Source organism: Falco peregrinus, chromosome 7, assembly GCF_023634155.1.
Source record: "Falco peregrinus isolate bFalPer1 chromosome 7, bFalPer1.pri, whole genome shotgun sequence".
In the NCBI taxonomy this organism is placed as follows: domain Eukaryota; kingdom Metazoa; phylum Chordata; class Aves; order Falconiformes; family Falconidae; genus Falco; species Falco peregrinus.
Window position 1 is genome coordinate 24907679 of NC_073727.1, and position 12779 is coordinate 24920457.

General features: G+C 39.9%; 1 protein-coding gene across 2 annotated transcripts in view; it reads right to left on the bottom strand.

Annotated features, from left to right (window-relative positions):
* The window catches only part of PDSS2 (decaprenyl diphosphate synthase subunit 2), a 120059-nt gene that overhangs the window by 5161 nt on the left and 102119 nt on the right, over positions 1-12779 (bottom strand). For both annotated transcript variants that reach the window (XM_055809492.1, XM_013304544.3), the window contains 2 exons: positions 11740-11871; positions 6322-6357 (listed from right to left, as the gene is read on the bottom strand). In XM_055809492.1, the coding sequence (XP_055665467.1) occupies positions 6322-6357; positions 11740-11871 (168 nt within the window). The remainder of the gene's footprint in view (positions 1-6321; positions 6358-11739; positions 11872-12779) is intronic.

The window sequence follows — 12779 nt, forward strand, 5'->3', positions numbered from 1 at the left end:
AATCACTGACTGGTGTTTGTTATTTAATTGCAGCTTAAAGAACAGTCTTGCAATAGCGCAGCCAAGTTAAGACTCAGATGAGAAGTGATGCTCCCTGCAATGTACCAGCACTGTTTTCCTTCAGCACCTTCCATTTTCCTCAATATATTCATATAATGACCAGACTTGACAGTTTTGCCTGGTACACATGAAACTCAGAACCCTGAAGTTTTATCTCTGAAGGCTGTTCTAGGAATCTAAGGAAAAAGCAACAGCAACACCAAGGTGGGCAGTAAGTAGGGTTATAACCCTGGAGTTCAGAAGAGCTACCTTTGGCCTCTTCAAGGACCTATTTGGAGGAATCCCATGGGTTAGGGCTCTAGAAGGTAGGGATGAGAACTTTCCTTCTCTTTTCACTGACTTAAATGTCTGAGTCTACCATAAAACCAAAAGAGTATGTTTGTGTGTCCCACCCCTCAGCTTATGACCTAGTAAGACATTAAAACTTTTCCTGCCGTAGAACGTTAAGTGAATAACAAAATCTGTGCTGTCTAGGTCATACCATATGTACCATCATAGTGAGTTCAGATTCCTGCTCCTATTTTGTAGCAGGGTTTAACATATGTTGGGTTTTTTTTGTTGGGCTTTTTTTATTTCAATTATTAAGCACATTCATAAGGGATAGTCACCTTGACAGGGTCTAGACAGTTTTTAGATTCTAGCGATTTGTTACAAATGTACAAAGACTAATGAAATGGTGGTGGTGAATCTCAAACCCTAGTTTCACATACAGTACTATATGGTCATCCAACACAAGCTGCCTCTAAGCAGATTTGATAACATTCAGCTAGATTTAAATCAATGACCAACAAGCCAAGAGGTCCACATCCTGTTTTTCTGATGTTCCAACCATATTATTTTTCCTTCTCAGTTACTTATCTACACACCTTTTTTTTTTTTTTTTTTCCCCTTGAAGCAGCATGTCCTTGCAGGAAAGGCCATCAACCACTTTCTTGGTTGTGTAGGCAAGCATATTCGGGAATTACTTCCCCCTGTTTGGGGCTTGTGGGATCATGTCTGGAGTGCTGTGCCCAATTTTGGGCTTCCCACTAAATGAAAGACATTGCCATACCATGGCAAGCGTGGTGGGAGGCTAGCCAATGATACAGGGCTGGAGCAGTACGTGGGCTGCAAGGAAATGCTGGGAATTGCTCAGTTCAGCCTTGAGAAGGCTGTTATTGCTGTCCCAACCACCTCACGGGCAGGAGTAAGAACTGGATTCTTCTCAGAGGTGTACATGGAAGGCATGAGAGGAAATGACACAGGCTGCAGCATGGGAAATGCTGATTAGATGCAAGGAAATTTTCTTCCACGGGGAGGGAGGTCGAGCACTGGAACAGGTTGCTCAGGTTGGCTGTGAAACCTCTGTCCTTGCAGATACTCAAAACTCAACTGAGCAAACCCACACTGGCTCTGCTTTGAGAGAGAGGTTGGACCAGACATGCCCCAGAGGGGCATCCAACTTAAATTATTGTCTGATCCCATGAACAGAGTTCAAAGTACTATGTTTCCCAGTCGCTTTGTTTTAAAAAGGTTGAAAGAAAATTTCTCATCCATATTACAGAAGTTACGTATTTGCCTTTCTCACCAACTACTCTGGACTGCTGTTGGACAGAACGGCTTCTCTGGGGGCAGTGAGAAGCCAGAGGCAAGCTAGGGACTGCTGGATTTTGGTGACTGAAGAATTAAAGGAGACAAAAACTAAGCAGGTGTCCAAACACAAAGACAACTAACTTCAAATCTTCTCTGTCAAGATATTATTGCCTTATGTCCTAGCCAAAGGAAAGAAGATTCCTTTCAGGTAACTCTTACCTGTAGGGAACCACAAATCTCAGGGGGGAAGACTCCCTGAATATGTGGTGAGTATTTTGGCTGTACTGGACTTTATGGGCAAAGGGAAAATGAGAACATTGAAATTCTTAATTTTTATATTGTTTTTTAAACAATGGCCAAATTTAGGATTATTTCAGTGACAAGATATCAACAAGTAACTTGAGAATTTTTGTTTTGTTGTTTTAGAAGAATGATCCTAAACAGCTAAATTTGTTACGTACTGAAATCTTCAAACATCATGCATTCTCTCTGATCCTGAAGTGAGCTACAACATTCTACACTTCTGAAGTACACTGTACTCACTGAAACAAAAAGAAATCCCAAACCACAAAATTTAAATTGATCTGTGGCTGAATGACTGAATAATTCTCCAAGTGTTTGCAGTGTTCTGTACTGACTTTTCCAAATTTGTTTTCTCTTTTGTGGGAACACCATACTCAAACACTGATGCTTTAGGCTGCTGAAATGTTATTTTGAAAGGTACTGACGTGTTTCACAGCTAGCAGATCAATTTTGTCAAATTTTTCCTTTGATTTTTAAGTACCTTGGAACATCTCAGCATTCACTCTTACAGTTTTTGTGGCTAGACACAGGGCTATGCTCTTCCTTCTCAAAATGGGCTGGACAATCATTTAATTGCATCACTTCATCATGTCATAATTTTTTTATTATTTATGTTTAAAATCTGTGTTGGCTATATGCAGCGTGATATGCCATTTGAAATTGGGACAGTATTTACCCAGTATTTTCTTAGAAACTTTTTCTATACAAAAGGTTTAGAAGTGCATTTTTAAACGGCCCAAATGCCCTGCTGAAACCTCCGCTAGTAGAGTATAATTTATTTTCCTTACTCACTTGACAAACAGGAAAATTCTGTTTTTACTTCAAAAACACCCTACCTCGAAAGAGACCAAATCTGGAGAGAGCCACTCTCAACAGCAGAGGAAGGATGGCTTGTTTACAGGGAACGCTGCTACTCCAGCTGTTACGCAGTCCTTGTAGTACACTTTGCCAAAAAATTACAAGTCACCCCAAGACACTGATTGATTGTACAGATCCTTTAATATTTTAGAAGAGACACCAGCTCCTCCTCCTTATGCCTTTCCATGTCTTTCACAACGAACTTAACAAGGCTCACTGGTTTTTAAATCTAAACAAAGGTAGTGAAGTGATGACTTCTTTAGAAAAAGCATGACTTTCCTAAATCATATCAATGCAAACAGTGATTGTTAATTGTCATCTTAGCATACACAAGCAATTAACTTGATCTTTATGTTACAAGATGTGGTAATAGTTTGCTTTAATGAAACAAAAGTTGTGCTGGATTCTCACCCCAAAGCAGCCATGGAAAATACCCACTGACTACAAATAAAGATACAACTGATTTTTGGTACTGGATGTACACCTTGGTAATTCAGATATGGTTAGTTCCAACAAAGGATAAAATTGCTTCTTCTGAATGGTTTTGGCTGCTTTTGTAATATTAGGAATACATCTAAAAACCCCTATATTCATTAAATCACAGGCTATTCTGTTTTTTTTAATATACATAACAAAAGCAACCAATGGCAACGGCTGCTCCAAAACAAAGATGACAAATTTTCATGGAAGACAGCCACAGGTCATAAGCATCTACAAACAACAACAATCTGTTTTTAACTCTTTATTGCATTTCAGGAGCAAGAGAGCGAACAGTCTATGGCCTATAGTCTCAAGACACATCTCACTGAAAAAATCAGAACTGCAGGACTATCATCATTTATGCCATGGGACTACAAACCTGCTCTGCAGACAACACCGCAGCAGGATGAATGCACTGACCACGGTAGTCAATGGTGAGCTGGGGAAGGGGAGTCCTACGACTTGCTAACACAACTGGATGGCACTGTGTACTGTTATTTATTACTTGCATGACAGTGGGCTACCACCGAGAAACCTCCTTGTTTCCAAAAGTGACCTTTCCCATTTTTCTTCCCTCTTTCCTACCATATAGGAAGTCAAGACATTAGGGCCACGCAGCATATGAATGGCTGGCTGGATCTACCACTTCTTGCCTTATGCTACTTCCAGTTCTGCAGTTCTGTACAAAATCTGCTCCCTGTGTTAACGCCATGCATAGTGTTTCATATACAAACCAACAATGTCACAGCATACTATGCTGAGGTACCATATTTCCCATGCCAGTTTGCATGAAAGGCCTCTGTAAGACAGCAGAGCAAAAGAACTGGACTACAGTTAAAAAAATATTTTTTTTTGCTATGTCCTCTTTCACTTGACTGCATTTATCTTTTCTGAATACTACATTTAGGAGAAAAACAAATCCTTTCAGTTGCATACTCACTGGCTGCAAAACAGAGGATTTATTTCTTTATTTAGCCTTATCTTGCAATTGTTTTAGAGCCTTGGCCAGAAAACAAGAATTATTCTTAGCTTACTCATTTCTGCTACTAGTTGTGCCTTTGTTACACTCATTTAACAAGCCTGTAGAGTGCCAAGCACCATTAAGGCCTTGACATCAGTGGAGAGTTTTTAATCAATATTATAAAATAGTAACAATTAAACTAAGAATCTCAATTTGTTGTTTTAGAATTACACAGCTTATCTTGCATGTAAAGTAGATGTAGAATGGATAAAAGCTTTTTGATTTTAAAAGTCTGCGATTTTTGCCAAAATCCCCCACACAAATGAGGGTGACAGGAAAGTTGCTGTCACTTTCAATGACATACATTAATTTTTTTCCTGCCATATATTGGTATCTTCTCTTTTGTTATCTGAGAAACACCACTAAAACAGAGCTGAAACTATTTTTTCATCTCTGGAAGAGTCTTTCAAATACCACAATGATGGATCAATAATTTGTCTGAATGAAGTGTGATGGTGTAGGAAAAAAAGAAAAGTTAAAAACTCAAGAGAAAATATTTTCAGAAACAGGCCTTAAAATATAAGCCACCTGTGATATCAAAGTTCTTCTGATAAAAAGATTGAGAAAAGCTAGGGAGAAAAAAATACTAAAAAATTTTGCAGAACATAGTGACCTTATATTGACATGACAGTCTCAGACCTAAGGAAGTATTTAAATTCTAGCCCTCATTAAATTTACTAGTACATCCAGGTATTTTTTGTCAGTGAAAAAAATCAGGAATACCATTTTACTGTAACATACATCAAAATAACAATTAAAAATTCTTGAGCAGTCTCAAAATTGAAATAAAATAAGACCTTTGCCCTTTACAGAGGCATGTTAAATGAGTGGCTCTCAATTTCTCAAGTTTACCTTCATTCATTATTTTAACTGAAAGCTACAGCAAATAAGGTAAAATATTCTTAAGCAGGCTAAATGGCTAACAATTTTTGTATACATATATTTATGAATTCAACTAAAGGCAAAACATTTTTATCTCAACTAAAAGGCACACTGAAGTTTCATAAAAAATTAAAAGAACAAAAATAATACAATTTTTCAGAAGTTCTACAGCTAGTTTTCGTGACCTTTGCTTTTACAAAATTAAAGAGGAGACATTTTGGAGGCTCAATGAGAAACAAGCCCCCAGGTTTGATTAAGAAGGTTCAAGTAATTCTAGCAACTGAATAGAAAGATACAAGGGGTCTTTGATACTAGAAGAAAAGACTGAGCCACATGCACAGCACTGACTCTAGCGATGTAGAAACAAAGACAACACAGCAAAGGGCAAAAAAGAAATACTAATTTGTACTGCACAACATGCCTTCTAATTGGCTATGGCTGGGTTGGATGGGGCTTTGAGCAACCTGGTCTAGTGGAAGGTGTCCCTGCCCATGGCAGGGTGGGTGGAATTAGGTGATCTTTAAGGTCCCTTCCAACCCAAACCATTCTATGATTCTACGTGGTGGCCAAGCTACTATGTTGGAATGAGCTACATGTTACTGGGTTCATTTAGCATGGATGTAACTAATGACCACTTTTATTTTAAATGAAGAAGCACAGAAGAGAGGGACATGACATAATAGTTTTGAAACTGGCTTCTATAAAAAAACAAGTTGGTTATTGTTTGAGCCCACAAAAACCATGAAGAATTTTTCGCTGTCATTACTAAACGCATAATACCTGTGCCTGTATAAGAGACGATTACCCAGAGCTAGTAAAATCACGTGCTTTCTGGCTGAAGTCAGTTGCTCAAAATACACAATTTGAAGGGCTTTTTCCCTTTTCTTTCCTTTTATTCTAAGAACACTGCAAGTTTATAAATTTCATGGGAAGGAACCAAAATATGAAATAATTTCAGTCAAAATACAGAATACACTGACAAATATTTAATTCAGTAAAGCAATTTTAGATGCTTTTCCATATACACATGCACAAATTGTAACATGATTTTAATAAGGAAGTTTCTCTAAACTGTCAAGAATATCCTTGAAAATATTACAAGAAACATTAAAAACATTAAGGAGATGTAAATATAATTTACTAACCTTCTTGTAGTCCATTATATTTCCTTTTCCTTGTGCCTTAAAGAGAAAGAGAGATTTTATATAAGACATTACATACTACAAAACTAGAGTTGCAAGAATAAAGAAGGCAACTGAAAAAGTGACTACTTTAAACATAAACTGACTTTCTTTAGGAATTTGATATGAAAAAAACTAAAATACAACATAAGTCTGTTTCAGATGAGAGCTGCAGATAATAAAAAGCCTAAAAATTACATTGAGTAAGACTTGTAGTTAAACATTTGTTGAATCCAAAATGTTTTGGTCTCAAGAAATGTTGCTGTTTGCATGAATTAATCTCTCCCATGAGACTCTGAAATAAGCTATATTTCATATCAGCAGTAACAGGATTTATTTTCTTAAAAGAGAACTCTCTGTGTACCTATAGTGATTTGCACACAAGTGATTCTAGGGCTCTCAAAAGGGGATGTCAGGACTACGTCAATGCTATTAGACCTAGGTTAGAGGTGCTTTTGGTTTAAAATTGTATTTAAGTATCAGCATCACCTTTAAGCAGCAGATACATATAACCTGTAACTTCTAACACATTCAGAAAGAAGTATGGGTAAATTTTACATTTCTTCTGGCCCAGATGCGTAAAAGTACGTAGTCCAGCTTCCTCAGCTTTGTAACAGTATGTTGTAGAAGAGATGTCTATGTCTCTCTCACCCAGTGGCAGTGCTCTGCCAGACCCAGAACATTCCTGCTTAACCACCCTGAAGCCCTTCCCTTAGGTCAGATCCAGCTGTATCATTATCACCTCATCCAACTCCAGCTCCTCTCTTTTCAGGCACACTGAGAAAAAAAAAAAAAAAAAATCACGTATTTCTTTCCCTCTAGCCTCCTCAAGGGAAGACCACAAACCTCAGGTCTTCTGGAATGCATCTCCTGAAAAGATCTACATCTTGGACCACTACCTCTCCATGTCCCCTATGGGGACTTCAGAGAGCAGCAGGCCAGCTGGCATAAGGCGAAGAGCTGAGGCTTGCACTGAAGAGGAACAGTGTGGCAAGCACAGCTTTGATGAGATGTTGCCGCGATGGCACAGATCTGGAAAATAATTTTTGTAAAGGAGGAAAAATAAAATAGAAAAAAGAACTGACAAGAGACTAAGCAAGCAGAGCAGGAAGAAAAACAGTAGATAACAAAACTGACTTCTCTGAAGGAGAAAGGGGACTGATCCACAAAATCTCTTTACTACTCTCTTTAAGCTTCTTAAGAGTCAGCTTTTCTGGAATGCATATTAAGAAAACAGCCTGATAGCATTTGGGAGTAGCAAAACCACTGCCAATAACTGCTTCCTTATTTGTGTATTCCCAGCTCTTTGATTTGCCAACTTTTATTCATACCGGTTGGATCTTACTGCTTCTTCAAAATATATCTAGCAGTTATATTGTATATCAGAACACACCAGAAATATGTTCTTTAACAAATGATTGCCTATACGCAGATTCACACCGCAGTGGAGAATTTGCCAACATGTTTGAGGAAGATGCTTTTTAGTCTTAGCGATGCCAGAAGAGGTGTGCTCAGCATGCCTCCTCCTGTGTCTAAGACACATTACAAACAGTAAGAATGTTTTCTCATGCTCTGTTCCTCTCAAGTATTCACGTCAGTGGCAGTTGTGCTTCTACAAGCAGCAGCCTTATCTGTTTCCTAAGCCGCCTTTACTACAACTGCACCTTTGTTGTTTTTTTTTTCTTTCTTAGTAGTTCGGCTCTGAATTTCTGACCCTGATCTCAGACACACAAATCTTTTTTTCCTTTTACATCAGACTTCTGCATCTGGTGTAGCTTCCTCAAAGGTATTAAGCCTGATTTGCAAAAGGTATGCACTCTTGTCAAACTGGTAACTTTCTAGGTCTCACTGCTTGGCTGGGGGGCTCAGCCTCTGAATGTCAGGGCTCTGAGCCCTCAAAGAAAAGCATCCACTTACTAGCATATTAGACCTATGAACAGACAACTCGGCTCAGCCTTCCTCCTGAACACCAAAGATCACGATGTGCCAGCAGTGAGAGATGGTAATACCCTGACATTTTTCATTAACAAATGAGGTGGTGTGAAATCAACTCACCTTGCCAGGAAGAAGGATCCCTGAAGTTACTCAAAATGCATCAGCAGACCACAAGCGGACGGTTTAAAACAATGTTTTTGGAACATGTTTTCAGGATGTTTTCCAAGACTGACTTTGCTTTCTCAGATGAGATGGTCCCTTTTACATGTCTTAAAATCTATTCTCGAGAAATGCTTCACAAAGCATTTGATAAATGCTTTTCTTTCAGCCCTGCTCCTTCAGAGAATGCTCAGAAAGATATGGTGAAAGGCACATGGATTACCTTGGCCTATGAAATGGTTCTAGTTTCTGACTTTATCCTTTTTAAAATTATGAATGCTATGAGCTAAGATGGATTCTAGACCTGTTCTTGAGGGATTCTGCTGAATTTTCTCACTCAAACTTGGATCTTTTGTATCTCACTGCTTAGATGTTGGAGCCAGAATTTTTGCTCTTGTCTAGAGAGAGGTATCTGAAGTGGCTAAAAGTGACCAACTCTTCTCCCTTTCTCCCTCTTCTCCCTAGGAAATCCTACATCAGATAATCCTGGATTACCTGCCAAATTTTAAGAATACAAGGCTTTCCAAAAGCTCAGCGGGACTGCATTCAGCAGCTATCACAACACTTCATCTGAGGAAGAGCATTCAGGTATTTCTTAGTCTACTACAGTGTTTCATAGGAACCATTTAAGGTTGGGTGGTGGTTTGTGATTTGTTTTTTGGGGGAGTTTTGTTTGGTTTTTTGGGGGGTGTTGGTGTTTTGCAGGTTTTTTCCCCAAACATTTCAGGACTCTACTTCAACCCATACTCCTTTTAAAACAGACACTTGACCAAACAGTTCAGTGAGCATTTTAGTTTTAAATGCACAAAGATAGAGGGTGTTGGTGGTGAAGTCAGTGAGAACAAGAGAGATGTGGGGCTTTACAGATAATTTGTGTGTGTGTCTATATATACGTACACATGTATATGCACACACACACACTTCTCTACACAGTTTTTTCTTCCTATGACAAGGCTTCCCCCTATACATTTCCCAAGTCCCTTTTAAGGCAGTCTCTACATTTCATCAAAATCAGAACCTACTCTTCTCAAAACACATATATTTAGCATTGATGCAACCTTCTGCACCTGGATGTCCGATGTGTTTTGCTTTTTCCAAATGAAGAGACAAGGGGGCTTTTAAAAGGTCTTCAGTTCAGCAGCAGAAAGGTGCACATAGCTATCACTCAAAGGCTACTTTGGGAACAGCAGCTGTATTTGGACCTCTGACAAGAGAACTGTGGCGAGACAATCACGCAAGTTCTGGGCACTCCACAGCAGTTCAGGCATCCTTCATGACCCCTCCAAAGACAGCTTTCATCTAAGATACGCATGACAGCCACTGAGTCCCAGCCACATGCTTTCTGAGCAGTATACCACTGTGGAGGCTACGAGGTGCAATGGGGCTCTCTACCTCCATTTCCTTGACCTCCAAGACCTTCCTGCAGGAGGAGGAAGCCGCCAAGGGGAGCTGCTGCCTTTAATCCATTGTATGGATGCTTATACGGGCAAATAATCAAAGGAGAAAGTGAGGTTACTTAGCAGTAATTAAAGGTTCATAACATGATTTCCATATGCCTCGTCATAAACTCAGCTGCTAAGAAAAATTCTACCTGACAGGGACTGAGTGTGCTGTGCGTTGCTTTCCCTATTGGAACCACAAAAATGACACTGCGCAAGAGGGTTGCTTATGAGCACACTCTTACAAGTACTGCCAACGTGAGCAAGCCTGGTTTGAATGCTTGGCCTACACAGAATGTCACATAGTGAATGTGAGGATGGATGACATCTCAAAGAGCCTGTAGTTAATGAAAAGTAATTTTCCTTCCTAAATCAGCACAAGCCAAGAAAGGCTCCTGGATGCGGTGTCCACTTTGCATTGAGCTGAAGTAGTAGTTAGTAAATACTTTTGCATAGTGCATGCCACTTCCCCATCCTCTGCCTTCAGAGAGAACTGCTCCGTTGCTTCTATAATGCCCATTTTTGGATTGAGAACTAGTAAGCAAACAGACGGTACTCCCGGCGCCCTGCAACCTCCTCTAGATTCTGCAGATGGGAAATTGTTTCAAAGCTTTTATTCACTGTGCTGTGGCAATACCATTATTCTCCAACTACAATCATCCAAATCCATTTATATTCAACTCGCATATGAGCCTTGTGATGAGATCGTAGAATTCCAAAATTCCTTGTCACACACTATAAACTACCAGCCCCTAATATCAAACTGACGAAAGGTTTGCTTCACTTTAAGATCCCCCAGCTCCACACCACTGTAATGTAGATTTTGCATATACTTCCCAAAATTTCACTGCTGAAGCAACTACACCTCTTTCTTGTGGTATGTGAAGGCTGCAACCTGGCCATCATGAACGCAGAACTAGGCAGAGGTTCAGACTCCACACCCTCTACTTGAGAATCCTGCTTTCAAAGCAGCAAGAAAAGAAGCCATCAGCAAGCACATCTTGAATGAATATGCTTGCACAGAGCTAGCTTCTTATTGAAGGCAGCGGACTTTCTATGCAAAAACTGCAGGAATTTCCAAATGGTAGCCATCACCGCTGTTTAGACAGACAAAACATGTCCAACTGATGCAGGAACTCAACAGAATGCTTAATTTTGGTACTTTTGGTGTTTTCCCCTCTTTCCCTCCCTGCTGTCTTCTACAGTTATCTATCTGTGTTTCAGCAACTGCCAGAAAGCCATTCATGGACCTGAATCTTGCTATGTTACATGGTACATAAAAAGGTCTACACCACAAAGCTATCTTTTTCTTACTGCCTTCCTCATCTAAGGGTTAGAGGAAAAGAACTGCTGAATTAAGAGAACCAAGAATAAGGTTATCGGCCAGCTAAACCTCACAAATATTTTGTAGTGGTCAGGAAGCCAAGTCCCCCAGATCTTCCCACCCATCCAAAACTCTGCTTCCAGAGCCAAGTTGGCAGAAGAAAAAGTGTGCCTACCTTTCAGCCAGTGTAATGCAAAGATCTCTGCTTTAAGCTGCCAGTGGAAGTAGCTTTAAGCGAAGACGTGGGATTGCACAAGTAGTGCAGAGGAACAGACATATGCTCCACGCAATGAATCTGCTTGTTACACTGACACACAGCAGTTTGACAGAGCTTAACTATCAGGTCCCTAGATTTCCCCCTCCTGAAAGCATGTAAGAGAGAGGTGTTAAGTATGGGAGAGCAGAGGTAACCTCCATGTTGCCTTGTCCACTGTTAGTTTCCAAGTTTCTTTCCGGATTGAAAGTATAGAAAGGAAGAGATACAAATGGCAAAACTAAGAAATTCTGAACAATGATTTAATTTACCTCTCTGATCTGTTTAATCCATGCTTCCCTTCCAAGGAATTCCTGATGGAGGACCACAGGCGCAGAATTCAAACTGAAGGACAAGGTGTCACTAGAACATTCTTTAATAAATGGCTGAAGGTCTGAATGTAGCTGAAAGAGAAAAACATCTTCCTTCAGTTCCCAGGAACAGTCTATACATTATCCACCCACTCACCAAATCGAGGTCCATATCCTGATTCTATACCTACTCACCACTTCCTGCTTTGACACTTGTACTTTGCTTGCACTTTTTCAAGTTTGGGGGAGGGATAGGAAGATGTTGAAAGCATTGCAGTGGCAGAAAGTTGTGGTAAAGAGAAGCGTGTAGAGAATCTGCAAAGAAACGGGTAAAGGACAGCTTGCAGAGCTGGGCAAGTGATGGGACGCAGCCAGGTAGGCAACTGTTGAGTGGCAGGAAGCAGAAAAAATATGAAGGAAAGAATGATCCAGTCTTTGATGGGAAGAATATCAGTTTTTAGTCTGTGAAGGGTAATACATTCTACTCTTCAGTACCCAAGGACGCTGATGCAATGTGACCCTCCTGACAAAGGAGATGTTACATAGCTAGGAGCTTTCCATGAAAATTATGCAATCCTTTATACACAACTATGTGTCAATGGTGAATGTATTAGTATTACAGCATACGCAAAATATTAAGGCTATAGTTTGCACTAGAAGCAATTTACTGGTAGATTTGTACCTTGTAATAGCATATAGTGGCATTTCTATGGCAGTAAAGCCGTACTTTACAAAACCACTTCCTTCTCTTGGAGGAACTAGAAACTGCCTAAGTAGATAGGAGGTCTGTCTCCCTGTCTCAAGCTGCATCTATACTTGCAAGTAGCACAAGACATTAGCAGCAAATCTTTAGGGCAAGACAAGACTGCCAGAGATCCAGGGTCCACATTGTGTGCATTTTCCTTTGGACTAACTTTAGCTGCAGACTGAAAGACTTCTAATGGAGGTCAGAGGCTTCATCTGGGAAATCCTACTGTTGCAGAGGTGTGGGCTGCTCCTGT